The sequence below is a fragment of the Natator depressus genome, chromosome 5 (genome assembly GCF_965152275.1).
Source record: "Natator depressus isolate rNatDep1 chromosome 5, rNatDep2.hap1, whole genome shotgun sequence".
In the NCBI taxonomy this organism is placed as follows: Eukaryota; Metazoa; Chordata; order Testudines; family Cheloniidae; genus Natator; species Natator depressus.
Genome location: NC_134238.1, coordinates 84,013,201 through 84,041,068, shown reverse-complemented (window position 1 = coordinate 84,041,068; position 27,868 = coordinate 84,013,201). Strand labels below are relative to the sequence as shown.

General features: G+C 42.2%; 1 protein-coding gene across 1 annotated transcript; it reads left to right on the top strand.

The window, feature by feature from the left end:
• Positions 1-8,409: 8,409 nt before the first annotated feature.
• Positions 8,410-19,470, top strand: NXNL2 (nucleoredoxin like 2). The gene is made up of 2 exons (XM_074954054.1): positions 8,410-8,942; positions 18,934-19,470. The coding sequence occupies exons 1-2, from the start codon at positions 8,641-8,643 to the stop codon at positions 19,100-19,102; spliced, it is 471 nt and encodes a 156-aa protein (XP_074810155.1). The 5' UTR covers positions 8,410-8,640; the 3' UTR covers positions 19,103-19,470.
• The last annotated feature ends 8,398 nt before the right edge of the window (positions 19,471-27,868 follow it).

Here is a 27,868-nt window from a genome sequence, read left to right as displayed (position 1 = left end):
ACAAGTCCACTCAGTCCTACTAATTGTTCAGCCAATTGCCCAGACAAACAAGTTTGTTTACATTTTCCGGCAATAATGCTGCCCCCTTATTGTTTACAATGTCACCTGAAGTATGCCCTTTCATGCTTCAAGCACCATTCCAGAGGACGTGTGTCCATGCTGATGACGGGTTTTGCTCGATAATGATCCAAAGCAGTGGGAACCAATGCATGTTCATTTTCATCTTCTGAATCAGATGCCACCAACAGAAGGTTGATTTTTAGAGGTTCAGGTTCTGTAGTTTCCGCATCGGAGTGTTGCTCTTTTAAGACTTCTGACAGCATGCTCCACACCTCCTCCCTCTCAGATTTTGGAAGGCACTTCGGATTCTTAAATCTTGGGTCAAGTGCTGTAGCTATCTTTAGAAATCTCAGATTGGTACCTTTGCGTTTTGTCAAATCTGCAGTGAAAGTGTTCTTAATACAGACAACATGTGCTGGGTCATCATCTGAGACTGCTATAACATGAAATATATGTCAAAATGTGGGTAAAACAGAGCAGGTGACATACAATTCTCCCCCAAGGAGTTCACTCACAAATTTAACTAATGAATTATTTTTTTGAACAAGCGTCATCAGCATGGAAGCATGTCCCCTGGAATGGTGGCTAAAGCACGAAGGGACATAAGAATGTTTAGCATATCTGGCACATAAATACCTTGCTTTCAGGTGACATTGTAAATAAGAAGTGGACAACATTATCTCCCGTAAATGTAAACAAACTTGTTTGTCTTGGCAAGTTGCTGAAGAAGTAGTAGGACTGAGTGGACTTCTAGGCTCTAAAGTTTTACATTGTTTTGTTTTTGAGGGCAGGTATGTAACAAAAAAAAAAGGACATTTTGTAAATTGCACTTTCACAACAAAGGGGTTGCACTACAGTACTTGTGTGAGGTGAACAGAAAAATACTGTTTCTTTATAATGTTTACAGTGCAAATATTTATATTAAAAATAATATAAAGTGAGCACTGTACACTTTGTATTCTATGTTGTAATAGAAATCATGACATCTGAAAACGTAGAAAAACATCCAAAAACATTTAATAAATTTCAATTGGTATTGTTTAACAGTGTGATTAAAACTAATTAATCATGATTAATTTCTTTAATCGTGATTACTTTTTTAATTAATCACATGAGTTAACTGCGATTAATCAACAGCCTTACTTTCAACTCAACTTTTAGAAAGAACAAGATGGATCTACAGGATGGTCTGAGCCACGCAGCCCTCCAGACCAGATCTAAAACAATTACCTTGTTGTTCCCTTTGTTTTCCATACATACAAAGTAACCATCTGTGTTCAATCCAAATTTACTTTTATTTTAGATGAAAGAAAACAAAGCCAATTTTTCATGAGTGATTCTCCTCTATCTAGGCTGCTGCAGCTCTCAGAGCGAACTGGTTGCTGTCTGTGCACACAGAACTCCAGCAATTTACAGTTGTGGAACTCTGAAAACAAAAGCATCCAAGTGTCTTAGCTACTTATGCTACAAATTTTAAATTCCTTCTACTGCTTATTATGTCTTATTTACCAGCTAGCTCATGCGGGTACTTGTATGTAGAGTGCATGATAACTCAAACCTCTTTTCCCCCCACTTATGTGGCAGCAATGTGGGAACTCTGTTCTGCGTGACCAGAAGAAAGGAGTGAAGAGTTAGAACAGTTAGTCTACAATATTTATTCCCCACTCATGACAATGCAAAAAGGAGCAGCAATCACTCCTCTTCCACCTTGCAGAGGTGGGTTGGTTGTGGGTTTGTGGGATCACCAACCAATGGCCTCACGATACCTCTGAAAATTGTGGTGTCCGTTGCTGGACGGACAGGTCAGCTAGATGCATGGGCAAGAGCAGAACCACCCCCATAGAGCCTGAAATCCATAGGGTTTTCCTTCCATTTCCTTGTCTGTCTCCAGGCTACTAAGGCACATGGCCACGATGCCCATTCTCTACCGCAAGCCATCTCCTGTGGAGACAGTGTGACAGATTGGAGGCTTTGAAAGAAATGTATGTCTCGGAGGCTTAGCTCCCTTTGGGCTGTTTGAAGCACAAGAAAAGCATGTCGACCTTGATCAGTTGCTCCATTGTTCCCACTTTTGTGCTCGGGATGAAAGAGTAAAAGGGACATGGGAAAAAATAGGATGGTCAGAAGTGTGGAGGAGTGAAGCATGGATGGCATGGGAGAGCTACTTCTTCATAAAGAACAGGAGGACTTGTGGCACCTTAGAGACTAACAAATTTATTAGAGCATAAGCTTTCGTGAGCTACAGCTCACTTCATCGGATGCATCCTTCTTCATGTTATCAAATTCTCCTTTTAAAATCACTCTGTTTTCCACTGGAAGCAGGTAGTAATGCCTATAGGATTAGAGGTTTATGGTCAGAAAAGTAGGATACCTGGTTGTCAAGAGTCTGACAAAACTAGAGAATGATTATGCTTGAACTCAAAACATTTCTAACCACCTAATAAATTATTTTTCCGCTATAGTGGTGCTAATCCGCTATTATGATTAGTCATAAGTGCTTGGAAAGAAACTGCACTGATGACTAATTTGTGTATCTAAAACCTCTTATCAAAGCAAAAGATTGGCTGCAGCCAAGTGTGGATTACATTTGCTATAAAGGGGTGAACTTTGGCATGTAGAAAACAAGCACCAGCTCTATCAATAGTATGTTGAGGGCTACACGGCTCCGGTAACACATAAAAGATGGGAGGGAGGGAGGGACGCGAACGTCAGGAGATAAGGTCTCTTTAAATCAAAATGACTTTAACATCATTTGTTTAAAATCTATATAATACAAACCAATGCAGTTATCTTTGATGAAGAGTATCAGGAACATACCACCATGTTTCCCAAAAAATTGCCATGGTAATAACCAAAACTATGTCTTGGAGTTGCCCTGACATTCTCAGGCTCTGAAAGAGACCCACCTTGCTTTTCTCTCCCACCCAGAAGTGATGGTAGCACCCTCCAGAGAGAGATGTGTGTCTGTCCTTTCTCAACTAGAACGTTGGGTCAGCCCAATGAAAGAACTTTGAGAGAACTAAAGGGGAAAAAAGGAAATCTCGCCAGAAATATTTAAAATACTGCTTGGTTTCAACTCAGTTTGCGCATACAGTAGAACCTTAGCGTTACAAACATCTAGGGAATGGAAGTTGTTCGTAACTCTGAAATGTTTGTAACTCTGAACAAAACATTATGGTGGTTCTTTCAAAAGTTTACAACTGAGCATTGACTTAATATAGCTTTGAAACTTTACTATGCAGTAGGAAAATGCTGCTTTTAACCATCCTAATTTAAATGAAACAAGCACAGAAACAGTTTCCTTACGTTGTCAAATCTTTTTAAACTTTCCCTTTTTTCAGTAGTTTACATTTAACACAGTACTGTTGTGTATGGTATTTGCTGCTTTCTTTTCTTTTCTTTTCTTTTTTTTGGTCTCTGCTGCCTGATTGTGTACTTCCAATTCCAAATGAGTGTGTGGTTGACAGATCAGTTTGTAACTCTGAGGTTCTACTGTACTATAAATTATATTTGCTCTTCAATAGATATCTAGCTTTGTGGTTTATATAGCTCAAACTGTATAGTTGGTACCCAGAAATTGGCTCTAGATGTCTAAAAATCTCTAGAAAATGCATGTTCTATTACTACGGACTGTGTTCCATCTTATTATAGGTGACGCTATGTTTTCGAATGTTTAAATCTCTATCTGATATTCATTGGGCATAGCTCTCAATCTTCCAATAAATCAAATGTGACCTAAACCTTATAACATGTCGGACACAGACCCCCAAAAAGGGAAAGAACAAACAATAGAGGGGAAAACTTGAAATGAAGTTGTCTTTTCCATGTGTAAAGTTTCTGTAATAGTTATGATATCCATTATACACAATATGATCGTACCTGCTTTTTGTGGAATGAGGTACGCTTAGGTCAATTATCTTTATTTTAATCTAACTTGTGATCAGGTTCATTTGTGTGAGAGCCTCTGAAATGTTCACAGAATTGAGATGATGTATTTTATGAGGCAATCAGAATAATTAAATTATCATATTTCATTAAATTTTAGAAGTCAGGATCATGCTGTAGCAGATTTTTACTTTGATGTCTCATATGTAGGTTGCACTACATTGAGCAGAACAAATTAGAAGTGTCCACAGTCAAGATATAATTGCTTAGTTCTCAAAATGTGGTGCTGGAAATGTATATTGATGATCTTTTGATTCATATGTTAGGATCAGCAGGAACAACTGACCCATTATTCAGCCCAAGCATATAATAGTCTCATTTTTGTTCCAAGAATAACTATTTTTCCACATGCAAACTGTGTAAAGAGTGATCCATTTTCTGCATATATAGAATCTGTTGTTTAATAGAACCCCATTGTGCTAGGCGCTGTACAAACACAGAACAAAAAGAAAGCCCCTGCCCCAAGGAGCTTACAATTTATGTAGTCAGGATATACTTTAAAGCAACGGTATTATACTGAGCCTGAAAACATTTCTACCCCACATTCGGAGAGACTTCAGTTTAGTAATAGCTGAGTCTTGGGCTGGGTTAGGGTTAGGGTCAACTGAATGAGAAAAAGAGAGAGAGAGAGCACTTGCTACAGCCATAGCGGGTGTTAGGGAGAGTGGCTGAGCAGCCAGGTCAGGACTAAGTCCTAACTCTTTTTAAAAAATAATTGGTAAATCAAGCATCTGAAAGAGTATGATGTCCATTTACAGAACGATCAAACAAAGAGACTGAGAAAAAGATTGAGAGGTGCAAGCTGTGGAATAATTCTACAGTTTACATCAGGCATTAATTTGTTGGATGATATCCAAATAGTATAATCAAAACATTCACTGTATAAAGGCTTTCTGTATATTTTACAAGAGGGGAAACAAAACAGCTTGCACTTCAGTGTGTGGTTTGTATTGTTTAGCATAAACCTTCCATAAACACACACAAACTCAATTATTTATCTAAGTATTCAGTACTGGCTTGAGAGTTTTTGGTGTCCTATACAAACAAGAAAATGTATAACCTTCACAGTGACCCCAATATTTGGCTGTCCTTGAGGTAACCTCCTGATTTTGTATGTATGGTATGGCCATCCTGATTTCATTGTTGCTTATCTATTAATCTTATTTGTCTGTTTTAGCAGGATAAAAACAAAAACATACATCTCACCTCTTCCCAATAAATTCACTTTAAAAACCTGTGTTAAAAGAATACCCTGCAAACCCATCTCTTCACTTTAGAGTAAACAGAAATTATCTATCAGGTTTTCTCCTGCATGATTGGGCCTCTAAAGAATCTTTGTTTTAAAATTATTTAACTTGGCCAAGGTCCTTCTTAGAAAATATTACCTCCTAGAATCCAAAAAGATTTTTTTTTTATTTTGGAAAACAGATTCATCCTGCGTCTGAAAATTTAACAATAATAACAAAACAGCTATTACAGTCAAACCAAAAGAATACTGAATAAATCCATCTGTGCTCCCTAGGGTAGGAAGTGATGCAATGGCGATAACACTAGACAATCATTTCTAACTACTTCCTTGATACACCCTGTTGTGCTAGGGAGGAGAACTCATATCAGTAAAGCTATTGTTGTAAATTTATATATGCAAAATGCAAAAACACTCAATGAAAAACAGCTGAGATTTTGGATGTGAAAATGGCAGAAATTCAGCAGTTGCAGCTCAGCCCCCTTATAGATTCAAAGGCTTAGAAGAGACCACAGGAGTCATCTAGTCTAACCCCCTGCCAAGATGCAGGATCTGTTGTGTCTAAACCAGCCAAGACAGATGGCTATCATCCAGCCTCCTTTTGAGGACCTCCTAGGGTGACCAGATGTCCTGATTTTATAGGGACAGTCCTGATATTTGGGGCTTTGTCTTATATAGGTGCCTGTTACCCCCCAACCCCCCGTCCAGATTTTTCACGCTTGCTGTCTGGTCACCCTAGAACTTCCAGTGAAGGAGCTTCCACAACCTACCTAGGCAGTCTGTTCTATTGTCCTACTGTTCTTATAGTTTGGAAGTTTTTCCTGAGATTTAATCTAAATCTGATATGCACAGATGTGCAAAGACATCCCCACAGCATTTCCAACATACGGAGTGTTGTGAGAATGTTATCTGTTTGAAAAGGTAAGACTGCAGTGGTGGCCACTTTGATATGTTGTATTCCTGCTTATGGTGTTTATTTTTATGCATTACCTTTCCTGTGAGAGCCAGAACTTTTGATTTCCTTTTCATAGAATCCTAGACTATCTGGGTTGGAAGGGACCTCAGGAGGTCATCTAGTCCAACCCCCTGCTCAAAGCAGGACCAATCCCCAAACTAAATTTTGTGTGTATTAAATCTCACACTTAATATGGTGTACTGTTAATATAATTTTAGGAATTAGAGCCTAAATTGTCAGGTGTTGGAGATCTAAAGTTAGCCTCCCACCTCCAGATTTGGGCATCTAAACAAAAGTGGCCTGCTTTTCAAAGGTACTGAGCACCTCCAGTTCCTGTTAAAGTGTTTGTTTTACCAGGTTGCTTTTTGCGAAAATCAGGCCATTTTTGCTTAGGTGCCCAAATCCAGAATTAGCCACCTAACTTTAGGCACCCATTCAGTATTGAAACTTTGGGGCATAACTTCCATTTTGTCTTTGGTTGGGGGAAAGAAAAGAGAGTGATTGACTGGACATTGATGTAAAAGTCTAATAAAAGAATGGGTATTTGAAAGGTGCAGCTTGAACAGGCACCCTGGATGGGATGCAAAGTTACTCCTCTCAGTATAGGCACCTCTTCTCTAGTTTGTGTTTGACTGTCTGATGTGGGATTCAAAACTGGGATATGTCCTAATTGAACTGGAGACAAGGAAATGTTGTTTAAATGTGAGATGATCCAGGTGTGCACATGTGATCCTGGGCCCCCTCTCTCATTAATAATAATAATAAAACTAGAAGAAAATAGCATGATGCACAATTTTCAGACATTGAACATGTTTCCAAAGTGTTCTCAAATGTTAAGGTGTTTAGGGACAGATGCTCAAATGTAGGTGTATGCACACAAGCACTAGAGGTGTGTGTTGCAAAATCAGGTATTTGCACGTGTATGGTCAGCTGACTGGCCATGTGTAAGTACCTGATTTGCATGCACACATCTAGAATTGGCATGCACAAACTTCTCCATGGCTCTCGCATAGACCATCCGTTCCTTAGTACAGAATGAGGGGGTGGATCTGGGAAAAGTTTGAAGTTCTAAGGAAACACAAGCCCTACACTGTTTGAAAGTTATTCTAGCACCAAAGGGCATCCAGAAATTGCTCGTTCCTCTTCTGACAAAGTTTTGTCTAGGGGTTTTGGTTTATCAGGTGAGTGAATAAGAAATATTGGGGCATTACAATGGAACTTGAAGAGGGCTGTGCTTTAAAAGGGGGCCTTTTCTGTTTCCAGAGTGAGTTGGGTTTGTAAAAAGACCAGGAGGACTTGTGGCACCTTAGAGACTACCAAATTTATTTGAGCGTAAGCTTTTGTGAGCTACAGCCCTCTTCATCTGACGTTTTCCACTGCATGCATCCGATGAAGAGGGCTGTAGCTCACAAAAGCTTATGCTCAAATAAATTTGTTAGTCTCTAATGTGCCCCAAGTACTCCTTTTCTTTTTGCGAATACAGACTAACACGGCTGCTACTCTGAAACCTCGGATTTGTAAGTAGCGTCTTCCCTACACGGGAAACGGAGCCCAGAGCAGCTTGTGTGTGAGCGCTGGGTGTCGGTCAGCAGCAGCGGTTGGCAAATGTTGCTGTCAGTCAGGGGCAGGAGCCGAGTGTTTCTAAGGGCAGTTGCGGGGCGGGGGGAGCTCCAGGGAAGAGGGGGAAGGAGGGGAGCTGCGGGCGCTGTAGCTGTGACTCCGGGGCCGCCAGCGCAGGGGTGCAGCCACCCCGTCCCGTGCTGAGCGCGGAGAAGAAATGAGATTTTGCACGAGGGTGAGTTTTTTTTTTTTCTCTCACTAAGATGCCGGTTCAGCTTTTAATCCTGTTCGACCCCAAAGGCTGAGCCAGGGCGGAGCCTGGAGCGTGAGTCCCGCCAGCGGCTGGCAGGGTCTGGTGCTTCCCGCTCTCGCTCTGTGCCTGAGCTGCGCGGGGACCGTGACCGCTTCTGCCCGGCCCCGGGGCTGTGCGCGCGCTTCCGAGCGGGGCAGGTTCCTGAGGACACCATTCTGGGCCCGCTTCCCTGCGCCCCGGGGGAAGGGCTGGGTCCCGCCCGCCCGCGCTCGGGTGCCTGTGCCCGCGGCGGTGCCGGATAACAACGCGCGCTCTCTCTTCTCTCTCCCTTAGTAGCCCTGAGGCGCTCGGAGGGGGCCGGCCGGCCGGCGGCAGCAGGGAAGAAGCGAGCGGACAGGGACCGGGCCGGCGCCTTCCGTGCAGAGCTGAGTCCCCCCGCCGGTGCCTGGGCGGGGAGATGCGGGCGCGGGCACTCGGGAAGGAATCTGCCCCCCGCGTGCCGTAGCCAAGCCCTCGCCCCTCCGAGCAGAGTGTTGCCCGCCCTAGCCGTGCGCCCTGCCCCTAGCTCAGGGGCAGGACTGCCCCGCCCCGCCCCGGCCGGCGCCGCGCTCCGGGGGCAGGATGGTGGACGTGTTCAGCGGGCGGCCCCTGCTCACCCGGGACGGGCACGCCGTGGATCCCGAGGAGGTTTTGCAGAACAAGATCGTGGGCTTGTACTTCTCGGCCGGCTGGTGCTCCCCGTGCCGGGACTTCACCCCCGTCCTGTGCGACTTCTACAGCGAGCTGCTGGAGGGCGCCCGCCCGCCGGCCCCGTTCGAGATCGTCTTCGTCTCGTCCGACCGCAGCCCCGAGGAGATGGCCGAGTACATGCGCGACATGCACGGGGACTGGCTGGCGCTGCCCTTCCACGACCCCTACAAGCAGTGAGTGCTGGGGGAGGGGGCGAGAGGCCGCGAGGGGGTTAGCAGCAGCAGCAGCCTGGTACCCGCCAGCTGGGAGCCCCCTGCCCTGGGGGAGCTACGCGATCCGGGGGTGGGATGGCCAGGACCAGAGCTGTTGCTATTCCCTAGCAGGTGCTTCGGGCTGGGTTTAAATCCAAGCTAGAACGTGCCAAGTTTGCACCCGAGTTCCGCTGGCTGAACGTGTAAGTGCCTCTAGCGCCCAAAGCACCTAGACCCCGGCACAGTCTGGTGGCGCCCCTGCTGCAAACCCCCAGAGCGGGCACCTGGGTCCTGCTGGATCCCAGCCAATCTTGGGCCCCAATTCCCCAAATTCTAAGGTGGAACTCTAGAAGAACTGTCCCTGTTCTGACTTGCACCGATGAAACCCAGACCATACTACACTCTGGCACCCCAGCACCAGATCCAAAACCTGGATCCTGCTGGATCAGGCCAGTGTTTGCTTTTGTCCCCCAATTCTTCCACATAAATAGAGAACAAGAGTAGATGCTCCAGCACTCCAGTTGTACCAGGACCCCTGAAGAAGAGCTCTGTGTAGTTAGAGAGCTTGTCTCGCTCATCTACCGAAGTTGGTGCAATAGAAGGTCGCCCACCTTGTTTCTAGGGAAAAAAATATCAGTTTTCATCATGGCAAAAGGTTAACAGCAAGGTGCCTCAAGGCTTCCCTGCGGGTCCTGTATTGTTTTATATATTTATTAACTGCCTGGAAAGGGGAGTGAGTAGTGAGATAGCCAACTTTGAAGGTGACACAAAGTTATTTAGATTATTCCAGTCCAGAGAACAGTGAGAGGAATGGAAGAGAGACATAAACAAGCTAGGTGACTGGACAGCATGATGAAGTTCAATACAGACAAATGTAAGGTAATGCATTTTGGTAAAAAAAAATTTTAACTGGTGTGCTTTACAGGGTTCTAAACTAATTATATCAGCTGAGGAAAGTGACATAGGTATCACAGTAGCCAGGTCAATTTAAACAAAAAAACAAAACAAAAAAATTTCCCATGAAAAATAATCCATTGGAAATGTATCTGTCTTTGCTGCTCCATGTTGTAGCAATTTTCCACCCAGTGGAACTGTGACTGCACTAACCTGTTTAGTTACACGGGGCCAGAAAAAGGAAATTCAGAAAAATATCAGTGTTGTTTTTAAAGAAGTCTTTGGTAACATTTTGTAAAGTTTGCTGGAGTGTGGCAGTGATCTTTTAAAGTTAGCTTGCAAGTCTGATGATTGATGTTACTTTGATTAATTGGCTTATTCCTATCATGACAGGGTGCATTGATTTAAATAAAGCAATTTAAATAATCAATTTTAATCATGATTTAAATCAGAAAGCCGGAAAACTTGTTTTAAATAGTCAATTTTAATTGTGTTTTGCATTTGTACTTTTGTAGTTATTTTCCTAAAGAAATGCTTATTCTCATTAATTGGTAACTATTAAAACATATAATTTAAACTGAATATAGCATTTACGCTAAATTTGGTCCTCCTTTTTGCTAGCCCAGAGGATACACTACATCTGTATATATTTGTTTAAGCAATTGTATAGCTTAATTTATTTTTATTCAGGTTATTTATTTTTATATTTTTATTATGCCAGAAAATGGTGAATGATGCATTTCTTATGTATTAGATTAATTTTTTACTTGTGATTTGTGTCAAGATCTATTTGAATAGAAATTCAAATTCAATTAATGCAGAAAACCAGCATTTAAATTTTTGATTAAATAAAACTACTTTAAAAGTGCTGGATACATTTTTAAAAGTTTATCAAAACATGCTTTGCATTTAAAAGTAGCTGATTTATTAAACAAAGGAAATATTATCTGCAGTTAATTAATTGACCTGATTGTTTCAAGTCACCGTTTCCATCAAGATTCTACAACTAAAGTAGTTCTTGCCTCTAACATGGCTAATTAAGGTCTTTCTCTTTAAAAGTTCCAGAGAGCTTTAATGTTTCTGTATTAAACTAGCAATACCACAAGACACCACATTTAGAAGGGTTTAAGCATAACAAGTAATTGAAATTTAAATTGGGGTGAATTCTGAGAGCTGAAATCATGTAGAGTATTACACCAATGATATATTTTAACTGTTAACACAGTTTTTAAAAACAAAAATGACTGAGCTCTGTTAGGACTTCTGATAGAAAGATTTATCTAAATTTTAATACTCTGTCTAGTCCTGACTCTCACATGTTGAATAGACAGGCAGGTTGGATGGTGAACCTGCAGGAGGGCAAGGCACAGTCAATGGCAAAACTCTTGGTGGGTTTTGCTTTGAGCAGGTCTAATTGACATAGTGCCTAAAACTATGTGGACAGCTGGTGGGTTGTGTCTATAAAGGCTCCCAATATTATGAACAATGAGTAGCAATAATGGGATGGGTATATAAAAGAAAACGTCCCTTCTATATGTTGGGATTCCCTCCAAGACCTTTTCCACTTGGCTTATCTGAAACATCTCGTCCAGTTCTGGGAGAACACTTGATCCAGTTCTCTGGAATCCAAAAACTAGGTTTGAATCTGGCCTTGTCTCTGAGGCTTTTTATTTGGCATTTCATAAAGCTACACCTGAGGTGATCAGGCTCAGGTGTAGGGGTGTGGGTTAGGGTGCACCACAACTCCAGAGTACATAATTATAAATCAGAATATACACAGATTCTGAAACAGACTTAACACACACGTTACATGCTTTATGATTGGCTTACTAATTTTGTGAACCAGTCCCCATATAGATCATGAGCTATCCATGCACTACAAAGTGTGATAGTAAGCAAAGCAAAGCTGCAAGCTTATCACACAGTACTCCTCTTCTTAATATTTCTTTATGTACTAGCTACATATTATTTATGAAGCCATTTGTGAATTCATGCTTTATCCATTGTTAACCCTGTTTCCTTACATCTATTTTCTTTCATTGTTCATGCAATGTTCATGCAAGGCCTACATCATAGAGAAAACAGTTGTTGTGCAGTAGCTGCAGTAAGACCCTGAAACAGGATTTCCTCTTCACCCCTATCTCCATGGGATAGTGGTGGCTTCTTGTCTCCTTTTCCTCATATACTCTCTCGGAGCAGAAGGGGATGGAGCTGTGTTACTATTTTATGAATGCAACACCAAAACTGATCTGGTAGATGGTTTGTGGCATTCCAATAGCACTAGCACGGTAGAACCTGCTTATAGAGAAGCCAAGGGTCACTGTAAGCAGAGTGAAGCAAAAGTCTATTGAAATTAATTGAATGATTTGGGACTTGAACTATAGGTAGAAATTTGCTAGAATAGAATTCATATAAAGAAAGTTCCACTCTGTTTATTAAACATAGAATACCTGCATTGTTGGTGAATAGTAATTTGATGGTCTACTCTGTGTGCACAAACGGATGATCTCATTTGCATAGCTAGGCTATATTTAGAGTGGACAGTATCCTTTTCACTCTCCCCTCCTTTGTTTGTTTGTTTTGTTACAGCCACGTGTAGGCTCTTGTCCTAAATTAGACTGTAAACTCTTTGAGTCAGGGACTATCTTTCTCTATGTTAATACAGTGTCCAGCGCAATCATAGGTGCCGAGTTTCTAATCTGCTGGGGGGTGCTTCCCCCTGGCTCTGCTGAGGCCCCGCCCCCACTCCACCCCTTTCCCCAAGGCCCCACCTCCACCCTGCTTCTTCCCGCCTCTCCCCCCCTGTCCCCGCCCAGTTCTGCTCCTGCCCCCAAGTGCGCTGCTCCCTCGCTCCTTCCCCCCTCCCCCCCAGCCCCTCCTGACGCCACGAAACAGCTGATCCACAGCAGGCGGTAGGTGCTGGGAGGGAGAGGGAGGCGCTGTGGGGAGGGGGATGTTCTGGTAGGGGGGCTGCCAGTGAGTGCTCAGCACCCACCATTTTTTTTCCCATAGTCGGCACCTATGAGCACAATGCAATCCCAATTCTGATTGGGGCCCCTAGATGCTATATTATAATATAACCAGGACTAGGTTGTTTTAAAAAGTGAATGGTTTACATGTGATTCATGACACTAAGAAATGAACTCCTCTAACCACAGAACGATACACTAATACAGCCCATATAGTATGTTTCCCCATACTGCCTCGCCAGTGTGCGTTGATGTTGACCTGGAGGGAAACATTCTCTAGCGGTGAGAGTAGTTTGATTTTTGCCTGTTCAGTCCTTGATCTGCCTGTTGAGACCACTGCCAAGTAATGCTAATTTTGGTGGTGGTTTTGTAATACTGGTTTCTTTCTACTTAGAACTAGATCGAGGTCTCAAAGTCATTTTATATAATTTTACTGAACAGTCCCTAGGTAGTAACAATATCTGGTTGCTACCAACATTGGCTGGATTCAGACCAGTGACCTAAAGGAGAAAGGTTCTGTATTCCACAAGCCATTCAGCATGTGCCATGGGAAGGTGAAAGTCTAGTGATTAAAGCTCCCATCTCAATCATGAGATCTGGGTTCTTTTCCTGACTCCGTGTCTTGCTCTGTGATATGAGCAAGTCACTTTATCTGTGTCCATCTTCCAGATGAGGAAATTGAGGTAGTGAATTACGTTTACGTCTTCCTCATGGGAGCACTGGGAAGGCTGATGTTTTGTCATATTTTCTGAAATCCTCTTAGTGCATATTAAGAGTCTTAAGTGGCTAATATAAAAACAGCAAAGAAGTATTGTTAAGTGTTAATAAATCATGTATGAATATTTAATCATAATGTGTCTTATTTTAGGTGTTTAGAAATTATAGATAAATAATTTAATTGCTCATTTTTGGAGCATGCAACAAGGTGCTATAATATCTTTATTATTACAGTATTTTATCTGGTGAGCTCATTACTTACTGTAGTCTCTTAGGTGCAAGAATTTAAAATCAAAGCAGGATCACAAGCGTCCCCCAGGACTATGCATCTTAAACATGTCTCTGAATTAGGACATAAGTAGGGGTGTATGCAACAACAAAGTATAACTCCTGATTATGTGTTTTACTCCTGGAGGAATTCTGCACCACTGTGCAATGCAGAATTTTTCAGAATTGAATGTTGTGCATGCAGAAAATGATTAGGGGGCTGGGACATATGGCTTATGAGGAGAGGCTGAGGGAACTGCGGTTATTTAGTCTGCAGAAGAGAAGAGTGAGGGGGGATTTGATAGCAGCCTTCAATTACCTGAAGGGGGTTCCCAAAGAGGAGGGAACTCGACTGTTCTCAGTGGTGGCAGATGACAGAACAAGAAGCAATGGTCTCAAGTTGCAGTGCGGGAGGTCTAGGTTGGATATTAGGAAACACTATTTCAGTAGGAGGGTGGTGAAGCACTGGAATGGGTTACTAGGGAGGTGGTAGAATCTCCATCCTTAGGCCTAGCTTGACAAAGCCTTGGCTGGGATGATTTAGTTGGTGTTGGTCCTGCTTTGAGCGGGGGATTGGACTAGATGGCCTCCTGAGGTCTCTTCCATCCCTAATAGTCTATGATTCTATGAACGTAGGAGCAACAAATTAGGCCCTGTTTTTGCATTGTGATCCATACGGGCAGACTGTTATGCCTGTGCTGTGTCCCTGCAAACTTCATGGGGGTGCAGCAGTGTACCCATCTGGATCACAGTGCAGGATTGCGGTCTTAATATGCAGTAGTTAAGTTTCTTGTTCCACTTGTCAGCAGGCCTGAAACACCTGTAGAAAAGCTTATTCTGCCCCTGGAGAGATGGAGCAGTTTGCATTGCTTTCTGGCAATTCCCTCTAGCTAAATGGCAGGCCAGCTTTGACTGACTCCATATTCAGTCCACCTTAATTGGTGTGAGGCCTTTGAGAGTTGAGGCCTTTGGAGTGGGGAGAGTAGGATCCCAAAAAGTCCCTGAAAAAAGGAAGGTGGAAGGTCCGAAGACACAGAGAATGGTGGAGGGGGTAAAACTAGCTATGTATTTATACTAAGCTCCTCACTGTGGTATGAGGTGTATGGGTCTGGGAAGAGAGAATGACAGATATAAGTACGTATGAATGAGGCAATAAATGCACATGAGAGGGAAGAAGGGGGAATGCATGGGAAAGGGGAAGAGGGGCTTTACTTACTTTTAAGCAAGTGATTGAGTTGATAGCTGAAGAAAACTCAGAAATAAAACTTGTCCATTCCTTCCTTGGAATTTTAGAGTCCAGCCCCCTACAGTCGAAATTAGACTCCTAACTTGTGATACTCTTGAGGATATGTCTGTAACATTTAATAATGTAGACAGTTCTTAAATTTGTTAGAAATACACAATAAATAGTATGAATAAACAGGAGCTGTGCATTATTCTATTTACCACTGCTAATAAAGGTTAGTGAGACTGCCATCATTTACAAGGATAGCTGTCTTTTGAGTAACAAGTCCTACCCTCCCAGATGGAGAGAAATATATCCTATAATTCCCTGTTATGAATTATAGTATATACATGCTATTGTTTCCATTAACTTTGTGCTCCCTGTGAATGCACTAGCTTTATATTTTAGAAAAACTGAAAAATAATTAATGTCTGTGAAGTCTTTTCTGCTCTTAGGTGAATTAAACTGAGTTCATTTTTCATTATTGTTCACTTTAATCAGAGGTATCTGCTGAAGTCTTTGGTATAATGGATGAAAAATTAGGAAACACAAAGACAGGTAGTTGAGTAAAACACCTTATGCAGTAAAAGCATTTTTTGTAATGAAGCATCATTGTCAGAAATAGCTACAGCCAATTTAGTAAAATGTGTGGCAGCCTACAGTCTGGTCAAGTGTAGGTGCCATAAGTTTGTACAGATGTTGTAGTGCTTGGAAACACTGAACAAAGAGAGCATTATATCTTATTAGCAGCTGAATGCCCATGTTTGTCGCAGGGGGTGAGGCAGTTGGGCCAAGTAATCCACCATCTGTGCAGTATCCCTCATACGACCAATGACATTGTTTTGAATGAAGATTAGTTGTAGAATCAGGTTTGTGATTGGTTGTGTTACCTCTGATCTCACACTGATATTCCAGTTTGGGGTAGACATCCCAATCTGCCCCAACCATCCTTTCTATGAAGGTTGAAAATCTCACTGTATCTTCCTTATTCACCTCCCCAACTTGGATTGAAGACCCCACCGTCTAGAACACCAGGTGGGCAAACTACAGCCCACAGGCCGTGTCTGGCCCATCAGACCTTTTAATCTGGTCCTTGAGCTCCTGCCAGGGAGCAGGGTTGGGGGCTTGCCCCACTCCACATGGCTCCCAGAAGCAGCGCCATGTCCCCGCTCCAGCTCCTAGGTGTAGGAGCAGCCAGGGGGCTCTGCATGCTGCCCCCCGCCCCCCCCAAGCACCGGCTCTGCAGCTCCCATTGGCCGGCAACTGCGGCCAATGGGAGCTGCAGGGGCGGCGCCTGCAGATGGGGCAGCATGCACAGCCTCCCTGGCTGCCCATGTGCCTCTGCATAGGAGCTGGAGGGGGAACATACTGCTGCTTCCTGGAACTGCAGGGGCGGTGCCTGCAGACGGGGCAGCGCGTAGAGCCACCTGGCCACGCCTCTGCATAGGAGCCGGTGGAGGGACATGCCGCTGTTTCCAGGAGCTGCTTGAGGTAAAGGCAGCCTCGAGCCTGCACCCCTGACTTCTTCCCATGCCCCTGCCCCAGCCCTAGCCCTGATCCACCTCCTGCTCTCCGAACTCCTCGGTCCCAGCCCAGAGCACCCTCCTGCACCCCAAATCCCCCAGCCTCATCCCAGAACCAACATCCCTAGCCGGAACCCTCACCCCCCTGCCGCCCAACCTCTGGCCCCTCCTGGAGCCCCCTCCCGCACTCCAAACCCTTCAGCCCCAGCCCCGAGCTCCTTGGCCCCACGCCAGAGCTCTCACCCCCTCCCGCATCCCATCCCCTTGCTCCAGCCTGGAGCCCCCTCCCACACTCTCAACTCCTCATTTCTGGCCCCACCCCAGAGCCCTCCCCCCCCCCGCACCCCAACCCCCAATTTCATGAGCATTCATGGCCCGCCATACAATTTCCGTACCCAGATGTGGCCCTCAGGCCAAAATGTTTGCCCACTCCTGATCTAGAAAGAGATCACATCTATACCTCTACGCAATACACTGTAAATATCTAGGTCACAGACTTTAAAGTACCCTGTCATCAGATCATGCCAGCATATTACTTTGTTTTTAATTTTATTTATTTTATCCAGGAGAGAAGAGAGTTGACATGTGTGGTATGTGTTGCATTTTCATTTCGTGCCAGAGATTAGAAATTTGAGGTTATGATAAATAAGCCTGTCCAGCAGACAAAAGGTGGGCAGATGGCTGGCAGAAATGTTTGTTCCTGGAGTGTATAAAATGGCATTTTACAGGCATATAGTTGTCTTAAGTGATGGTACCCTCCATGAGGATATCTTGAGTATTTCTTTCCATTCACTTAACTGTTCTTTGCCATTACATTAAATGCTTAGATGTGTTTTTAACTGTGATGTTCCATGGTTACACATAGGTTCCAACTTTACCGTTAACTAGCAACCTTAAATCAAAGTAATGCAGTCTTTTGTCTTCGTTTTTGTGATTTAAAATTATGGGGCTGTTGAGGAGCTGTGGAGTGCCACAGTGTCTCTGCCATCTCCTGTCTTTGCTCAGTGGAGCTTAGGATCTCTGCAGGCTCCCCTCTTCCGTCCTTGTCTCTTTCTACAAAGTGGAACCATCCCTTGCTCTCGCTGCTCTGCAGAGCTTCGGGTTCCACAGAGTAAGTGGCTTCCTGCACTGCTCTGCAGTTTGTCTCTTTTCCACCTCTCCTTGACTTGATGCTGGCTTGGCTCTCCCCTACCCACAAACAACCATTGGCTCCTGGGTAACTCAGCTCCCTCCCTCATAGGCGCCTTGCTACTCCTTTAAAGAAAACAAAGCAAAGAGCCTTCAGGTGCCAGTAGCAGCAAAGAGCCAAGCCAGCACTGATTGTATTGAGGGAAAGAGAGGACCAACATTCATTGCACTGGGGAAGGAACTAGCATTGATTTTTATCAGGGGGTAGGGATGTCCAGCCTCAACTGGATTGGGAGGCAGCCTTAATCACTGTGGCTGTTAATCCTTCACGTCAGAAAATATCCACACACAAATCTAGTTTTATTCCTGGAATTTGATGACACCTGTGTGAAAATGCATATATTTATAGGGACCCCTACATCTGCCGTGTCTCTGAATATTAGAAATGTAGGTTTTCTGTCCTTTTGTTAAAAGGACATTGTAGTAACTAGATTTCAATTTCCTCAGATTTGGTCAGCTGGCCATCAGTCTGTATCGTTGTATCACTTAAATTCCTGTGTAAACTGAAAGATTCTGTCACTTTGGGTTAATTTTAGGTACTTTTTAGAGTACAGTCTTTCCTTATGATGAAGGATTATGAAATTTGTTTCAATGAGGAATTTAAAGTCTCATTAATACAAATTGGCACAGTTTAATATCCCTTCGTGAGGAGAAATGGAGTAGCCATCATTGTATAATGCTAATTTATACTATACCTTGGAGAATGAAAACTCCTGAGTGTTCCAACCGCTTCAAAAATAGTAAAAGGGCCAGGGCAGTATAACAGGTCCTAAGAATTACTGTTCTGGCTAAGAGAGAATTCCCCTCTTGCCTGTATGCTGTGGAAGAGGGCTGCCTTCTGAGGATCCTCTTGTAAGTCAACGGCATGCTGGGGTGAGACTGGAGCAAGCCGTGCTTATGGAAGCTCCAAGCAGTACTGCAGCCCAAATATAAGCCCAAGGGAAACTGCTGTAACTTAGATTAGGTCCTCCAGGGCTGCAGAGCAGCCCAGAATCTTGAGGGTGCAAAGAGGGCTAAAGCTTTCCCTATGTTGCAAGTTCTGTATTTGCACCTCTAAGAGATGCAGCACAGAATCTCACCCCTTGTGTGTGTGTTTTCAGTTTGTATTACGTAGACTACTCCTTTAAAAATACTTGACGGCTTCCTGAAATGTTTCTAACAGCGTGTTTAACTTTGTGTTTTGTTTCCAGTGATTTGAAGAAGAAATACAATATAACGGCCATTCCCAAACTGGTGATTGTGAAACAAACTGGAGAAGTCATTACTGACAAGGGAAGGAAACAGATCAAAGAAAGAGGGCTAAGCTGCTTCCGAAACTGGCTCGAGGGGGCAGATGTCTTTCAGAATTTTTCTAACTGAACAAAAATTGGGAGATACAAGCAAGACAGCTAGACAAAGCTTGTGGGGGAACTTGCAGAGTTCCCAAACTATAACTTTTTTGGTTAGAACAAAGGGCGTTATTGATTAGGAGCCATTTAATTTTATTCCAAACTATAGAAAGCAATATGCCAATAGGCTAACATAGTTCAGAATAAATGCACTTATCATTTTATTCGTGTTGTCTTGTTTACTACAGTTAGTATGACCACCAAAGCATTCGTAATAATATTCAAGAGTTGTGTGTTGTAGGGCTCTTCCAGACAGATAGAAGGGCAGCCCTGTGAAATCTATGCAAATGTTTTATTTTTGCAGATGTGTACAGGTAAAAAAAATACATATTTTTCTCAACCACAAGATTTTTCTGGTGATTAGCACATAATTTATATTTATGGATAAAACAGAAGTATACTTGCTTTAATAAAGTACTATTTATGCATTGCATGCCTTCAGATGTCTCCTTTGATATCTTACACGTAAATCTGAACAGAAAATGATATGGCTGTTAAATCGGGTGCACTGTTTGCCCATGAATAAGAAATCCCTTTTTGTCTATGCTTCGAGTGGGTTTCTTTACACTTTACAGTCTTCCTCTCCATTTTCTTATCCCCAGATTTTTTTCCCCAATACCGTAGTGAGAGTCAACATCTCCAATTCACAATCAGGCTTTCTAAAATATATCAGTGTTTTGTGTGTTTGCAATGGGGAGAGGAGTGGCGGAAAGGAGGAGAAAGGCAGTGGATATATAGGTGAAGTGGCCATGTTAAACAAAGATGCTAAGCAGGCTGGTGTCTAGTATTTAGAGCATAAAACTATGGATCTGATTTTCATCATGTACATCAGTGTAAACCTTTGACTTCAGCAGAGTTACATGCAGCAGAGTCCATGCAAAACTGGTAGGAGAGGAGAATCTGTCCTTTAGGCCTTATGAGCCCAATTCTGGATGAACTGCAGATGTGGATGAGGATTGTTAAGCACATCTGTCAGGGTAAGAGGTAATTCACAGAAAATGAGGCACTTTGCCTGCAGGACTCTCAAGCCCATTCTCTAAATGAAATATACACAGTTACCATAAACATGCATGAATATTTGGAAAGCTAAATTTACCATGCTATAAACAGGAAGGAGTTAGATGGGAGTAATATTTAATATTTGTTGAACTTGCTGATTCATTTTCTTGTAATGGAAGAAATGATGTTTTCTCCTCAGAGTATGTAATCTGGGAGGGTTCGTATCTAGTCCTCAAAAATAAGCCATGAAACGAGCTCCAAAGATACTGAGTAGAAAAACAATGTTAGCTCAATGAGGTGATTAAGTTATCTTTGTGAGTCAGAGGCTCTGAGAGCTGGGTTCTTGAGGTGATATTAGGCAATACTGCAGCCTGCTTCTGATCTTCACTATCTAACCAGTTAGTTCATAGTTGAGTGCTCTTCTAAAGAATACTGAGCTATGAATGAGTTTTTTGGAAAGTCCTTTATGCAAGCACTACCTGCTGTTCTGTGACCAGTTAATGATGAATGTAGTTTGAAATAACAGTTCAATCAGAAACTGAAAAGGCATTAATAGAAAATGTTTCCAGTCCTTACGTATTATACAGTTATGTTGCCTGAAATATGGGGCAACTCCTAATGGCACAGACACCAGTTGTAGCCTAATGGGTATCTCCTCATTTAGATTTCATGTTCAGTTCAAGGTAGATGGCCATTTGGTTGCCTGACTCTGTGTACAATATATGCATCTATATGTAAATGAAAGACTTACACTACTTAAAATTCGATTCTTTTAGGGGGCCAGTGAATAATGCATTGAATGGGGGTGGTAAAATGGGCTGCTGAATCAGTGTGTCCCCCAATCCAGTCTCAAATTAAAATCCAGATGGGAGTTAACAGGAATAGAATTGTGATGAAGTAGAAGAAGTATTAAAAAGAAGTATATGGACTCCTGCCCTGTGGGGTCCACTGTATTCTCACATCAGTATGTTGAGTGCCTTAAAAAAAATAATTACCACCCCTGCTTGTGTTCGTTATGCTTGTCATGGTATTTCATGTTCCAAATATAGGAAATATGGGGTAAAGGGAAATAGCATAGTGCAATACACTCTCTTCAACAGCTCCTACTATACGTAGAGAAGTTAAAGGAATAACTTGCATTGAGGCTACAGAGGAAGCCGTATGTGTCATTCCCTCATATATTGATAGGGGACTAAACTCATTTGCATGTTATACTTGAAATCATGGATTTTTTACACCTTTGTTTTTGCTTTAAACCTAAACTTTAAGTATGTCTTGCATTTGTTAACAATTTTTCTACCGTTCTTCCTTTTTTCTGTGGTGAAATGCCATGAATATTAATTGGTGGCCAGCTTTGTTTCTTGATGAGAAGGAATGATACTGTTTTCTGATACAGTTATATGCAGTAGCATGAATGTTATTGATAGATAATTACTCACTCAAAAGGAAATTAACGAAAAACTGACTGAGGTAAGGTGAGGCTCTGCTGGGATTAGACAGAATATTACTCTTTATTAGTAGCTGATTTATGGGCCAATTTACGGCACAACACGTGTTAAGCAATCTTGTACAGTCTCTAGTTATTACGCAATTTACAACCACATTTCACGAGCAAAAAAATGGCAAGGTTTGTATGCTGATATACAAGCATTATGAGTTGATCCATAATATAATTCTGAGGAAGAAGAACTAGCATTTATGTTCAAACAAATCAGTGCTGCAGGCTCTCTTGTGACCACTGAACATATCATTTGGAAAGAAGCAAAGCATAGAGCTCAGAGGAAAAGAGTGATAGATTCACTAATGAAGTAAACAATACAAATGCAAGTGAAATCAGCGTTTGAGGTCTACAGTGAATCTCTTGCTCATCTTTCATTAGCTGAGCTCAATCCCCCCCCACCTCACCCTCCAATGCCCCGAAACTCCACTGCACATCTCAGTATTTTTAGTTCCTTCTTAAGAGTTGCTGTTGTGTATATATTGTGTGAGGATTTTTAATGAGAGAAGTAGTGTTACATTATAATGCTCCATTATGTTAATAAGATTCTTATCTGGAATATTTGCCTGTCGATATTGTAATTTGATCTTTCAGAAGATATCTCTTTGCCATGCATTTAGTAGACACATTTAGAATATAATTGGTTTCTTTAGGATGTCTAAGACTAACAGTGACTCTTTCTCCTCATCCCCCTCCTTTTGGCAATGTCAACTGATGGAGAGGAACATGGATTAATTTCTAAATCTTCAAGGACTTGATTTCTTTGTCACCTTTTGCCACAACAAGCCAAAACCATGTCTATATTGAATAATACAGTTTGTCACAGGATCCTTCTATTGTTTGCAGATACCAACCTGTTAGCATCCTCTAGGGTTTAATTTATGTGTATATATCTTCTAGATAGCAATGTTATACCAATAAAATAAAAACCAGCAGGATCTTATTAAAGGGGAAAAGGCAAAATACCACATTTATTGTGAATACAGAAAGAATCATAGTAAGCAGTTAGTTATAGCTATAACATTCCATTCAATCTCATATTTATTCACACATTCATTCACACACACACACACACACACACACACACACACACACGTTCTGCAAGGTTGTTATCACAGTTACCAGCCTTAGAGTTGCTCATGTCAAGCACTGGCCAGGTGGCCTGGACATGAGGAGGGAGCAGGGCCTTGTCAGATGCTCATCTGATGCTCCTGGAAGTTGGTTTGCAGAATCAGACCCCAAAATTCTCACTTTCTAGAGTCCATTTTTATAGGAATTTCTTCCTATGCCAGTCTATGGGAATTGCTTCATCATGCTGTTGCTGAATCAATCAGCAGATAGCACATTCCTGACGGCTCCGTGCTGCTAGATGTTATCTTGTTCTTTGGTTCTCCCATTCTTGAAGCTGTTGGGTGGATTCCAGTCTGCCCTCTGGGGGTCCTCTGGTTATTTCCACTTGACGCCTTCTTCAGCCGATGGACACTGGATTCTTAGGCTGGCACCTCCCTGATCATTCAGTTATTATCCACACCAAGCATCCATCCACATACGTCCTCTATCTCTATTTTAATCACAATTGTTAACAAAGCGAGATGAATACAACAAAAAGGCAGGGAGTCTCTGGGTGTTGTTTCTGTTGTTACAGAGTATTACTTTGAGTCTTTCTCTGTGTGAGTAGTTGTTATTACAAAGAATTGCTTTGAGAACAGACTCTGTCTTAGAATGTACTAACGCAATTAGCAGCTTGCAAGTTTCACACATAGAGGGAGAGAAACAATACCAAAAACCAAGAGACCTCTTAATTAGTAATACCCTGGAATTTAAACTATGGGGAATCAAACTCATTTGTGATTTTAATACAGAACTTCTTTAATATGATCCAACAGCAACAGTCATCTGTGCTGTGCAAAAATGACTCATACTTCTGTCCCACTTTTCTCTTGTAATGTCATCACTGCAAATGGTCAAAACTGGCTGATCAGGGAAATATAAAACCAGACATTTGAAAATTAACAGAAATGAAATGGGTATAAAACATTGTGGTACCTGGAAAGTTGCCTATACAAATAGCCATTCTCTCAGAAATTAGAATCTGGAATAAATAAAATAAATGTATTCTACTAGTAGTGTTGGCATATCAATCCATAGTTCAGCAAACTACATAAGTACACGCTTACTTTTAAACATGTGCTTAAGTCCCATTGAAGTCAATGAGATTTGAGCACATGCTTAAGTGCTTTGGTGAATGAGGGCCTAACTGGAGGACATTGTCTTTGTAACAGGTCTAGGTGGCATATGTAATCATTGAAGATTATTGCTGCAGAAGATTACCATGTTTCATTTTAATCTGGCAGATTTCATGTGCCAAAATGTGGTCCATGATGCAATCTAAAGTAATCCTAAAGAGGGAAAATATAAAGCCAGACTAAAATAACTGATTGAAAAATAACAATAAAATGACCCAAGAAAGAACTGACAGAGTCAGTGCTAATGATGTGCATTCTTCCACTGATTCTGGACTGGATTTCACTCTGTTTCAAAATGCTGCATAAGGAAGCAAAATAAGGTGGTGTATAATAGACATGGAAAATTTCTTTCAAAACAATATTTTAGGATATATAAAAGGCTAGAAAGGGAAGAGCAATTTATTTGACAAGGAGGACAAGGACAAAACATATTCCTTCAGTAGGTCTGACATACCTAAGAACCACAGCACTGAATGTTTGCTCTTCCCCCTATTCCCCATGTAAAGGCCAAGCTTGTCCTTGCATATCTATCATTTGCATGAGTTCAATCTAACAGCCAAACAGGATCTATCTGTGGACATCTTAACTGCATGTGAAGTATGGAAAAACAGAACTCATGAACCTAGTTCCATAACCATGGGTCTCATTCAGTTGGGCTAAAGGAGAACTTATTTAGCTGTCAACAGCAATGAGCTTTTTATATTTAGGGTGACCAGATGTCACACTTTTATAGGGACAGTCCCGTTTTTTTGGGGACTTTTTCTTATATAAGCGCCTATTATCCACCACCCCCTGTCCTGTTTTTTCACATTTGCTATCTGGTCACCATAGTTATAGTCTCTTGTTGAGGTGTGCCACTAGATATCTGAGTAGATCTAACATTCTTTCTTCTAAAAAGCAGTAGTGTATATGTGCAAAAGCCTGGGCACTACAAAGAGAGCACCAATTTTACCATATAAACTTGACTAAAAGTTATGTTTTTCTTTTGGGACCAGGTCCAAAGTAGGGTTGGGGTTTTTTTGCTTTCCAAGATTAATCGTATCCCGTTTAAAAGGCTGTTTCATGTACATTTTGAAAGCTTGTTCTGTGTATAAACTTCAAAGGAGAGAAGTAAAATGATCTGTATTTACTCCTTCACATAACTAAAATTTTTGGAAGGAATTTTCGCCTTTGGGCCTTTTATCTAGAAAACTCCCTGGGAAACCGTGGGAAGAAAATTACCATTCATATGCCAGAGTGATGGGTGCATAATAAATACCTAGATAGAAAATAATGACATTTATTGGAGTTTGTACATTTCCATGGGAAATAGAAAACTACAGATTTACAAATGAGCTCTGAAGGCCCAAATGTGTGATTTTTAGTGTTTGACTGTGAGACAAAGATCCAAAATAGGCAAAACCTAAAGATTCTTCACATGATGTAATGTCTTCAACATATATTTTAAATATCAGTTTATTTTTTCATTTCTGATCTCGATTTACAGTAATACAACGTGAAATAGCAGATCTCTGTAGAAAGGAGTAAAACTCAAGACCTAAAAGAAGTGATGCTTTCTTGTGATAAGGAATAGTTGAGAGCTTGTCTAGGTCACATGGATCTGATCAGTAAGGAACCTTTTTCAGCCTCCTATTCCCCTTTCCACAACACAGGTGAGTGCAGCTGTCAGATTGCAGGATGTGTTGCTTTTGTTCATAGTGTGATTGCGCTGCTTTTCAACTGCTGATGTTGAAAAGTGTTAACTCAAGCAGTTATCTGTACTGTGCGTGGATGAAGGGTTTTAGATGTTACTTGGTGCATAAATATGTGGGTGACCTTAAAGTCTCGCTGTTGAGTGCCATGAAGAAAAATGTGTAGATGGGTGAATCCCTGATAGAGCGGGATTTACACTCTCCATCTTCTCCATTTTGTTTAAATTATTTCAAAGCAACCACTCTGCTATATGAAGGGAGATGTACTGGGAAACACGAATGGCTACCTGTTGCTTTCCTTTCACTTTAAGTGGGGTATGGATGTTTGCAGGGGGTGTGCACTGCAGGCTGCGGAGGTTGCTAAGGTAAGGCCCTCCTCGCCTGAACTGAAACCCAAATTTAAGCACCATAGTAAATTCCCACGTAAATGGTTTGAATGCAGTTTTGAGTAATTCATCACAAGTGTTGCTGTAGCAGAGGGAATCCAGATGTGAACCCTCAAGCATGTGCCGGCATCTCAAGTAGACAGAGAAAACTGCTCAGGGATGTTGTAAGCTGGTGCATGTGCTGCACAGGAAATGGTTTGGACTGTGCCGATACTAAATTGACTCTAGTGACACTTGTCAGCTAACCCCTACTAAGGTTTGCCCAGCCTGTAGGTAGACTCCCGGATCCACAAAACAATAAAACAGTGGTTTTTGAATAAGAAATGGTTTAAATTGATTCATTGACTGTACACAGAACAAAATCTTCCAGAAAGAATGTCTTTCTGATGACGACAATATAACTACACAATTCCTACGTAAAGATCTGTTAGACAGAGTTGTATCAGCAGTGTTATGCTCAGATCAAAGTTCTTTTTAAAAGAAATTATTTACACAAGGAAGCACCCCTTTGACAGCCACCTGGGCTTTTTTAGGGAACTTCTGCTTGTTAAAAATCCAGTTTTCCAGCAGGGTTTGGTGAGGCACAAGGAGATAGAATAATTTGTCTCGGGTCAGAGTGACTCAGTGATCAGCCTGGATCAAAATCCTAGAATCTCTGGGCTTTTACTGATTCAACTTGTTTTGTGGTCGAGAGCATGGGAAACTGAAGTTCTCTTTCTGCTGAACAATTAAAGCGCAGACAGTGGCAGTGCAATACTCATATCAAGGTGTTTCAACCTATGCTTGAAAGGGTCACCTCTTGCAGTGGGAGGATCAGCATAATCCTTATGCTCACCAATGCTCCATGCTCCAGTCCCTGCCCTCTCTACTAACAAGACAGTGTAAACTGGGATGGTAGCTTTTGCCTGAGATAATCTGTTCACTAAGGGCATGTCTACAGTGCCCCACAGTTCAGGCTGCAGGGGTATGTACAGCAGTGTGCACCAATGTGCTGTCCTGTAACTCCCCCATGTGGGCGCAAACTAAAGGGTTTCTAGTTCACATTAATGTGGTCTTGTCTGAAGAAGAAATGTGAACTTAGGGACCTTTTAGTTCATACCTGCAGTATTCACACGGGGGAGTTGTTGTGCATTGTTATTCACACCCTCAAAGTCCGAAATGTGGGGCAGTGTAAACAAGCCGTAAGATGGGAGCACCTCAGCATCTCATTTCATAGGCCAGTGTACAGCCGTCCAATAGTGACCACTTTTGGTCACTGTTTATCTCTGTCAGATTTCAACATTGAAAGGTGTGTTCTGAGTAAAACTATTTCCCCATGTTTATTCCCCCCCTCCACCCCCCTCTGTTCCTCAAACATTCTTGTCAACTGCTGGAAATGACCCATCTTGATTATCACTACAAAAGGTCCCCCCCCGCCCCTTTTTCCTGCTTGGTAATAGCTCACCTTAATGACAGGTTTCAGAGTAACAGCCGTGTTAGTCTGTATTCGTAAAAAGAAAAGGAGTACTTGTGGCACCTTAGAGACTAACCAGTTTATTTGAGCATGAGCTTTCGTGAGCTACAGCTCACTTCATCGGATGCATAGCATATCGTGGAAACTGCAGAAGACATTATATACACACAGAGACCATGAAACAAGACTTCCTCCCACCCCACTCTCCTGCTGGTAACAGCTTATCTAAAGTGATCATCAAGGAGGGCCATTTCCAGCACAAATCCAGGTTTTCTCACCCTTCCCCCCCCCCCCACAGACACACATACAAACTCACTCTCCTGCTGGTAATAGCCCATCCCTCTTTGAAACCTCTCTTTATAATGCGCATGATAATCAAGGTGGGTCATTTCCAGCACTAATCCAGGTTTTCTCACCCCCCCCCCTGCACATTGTAAGATGAGCTATTGCCAGCAGGAGAGTGA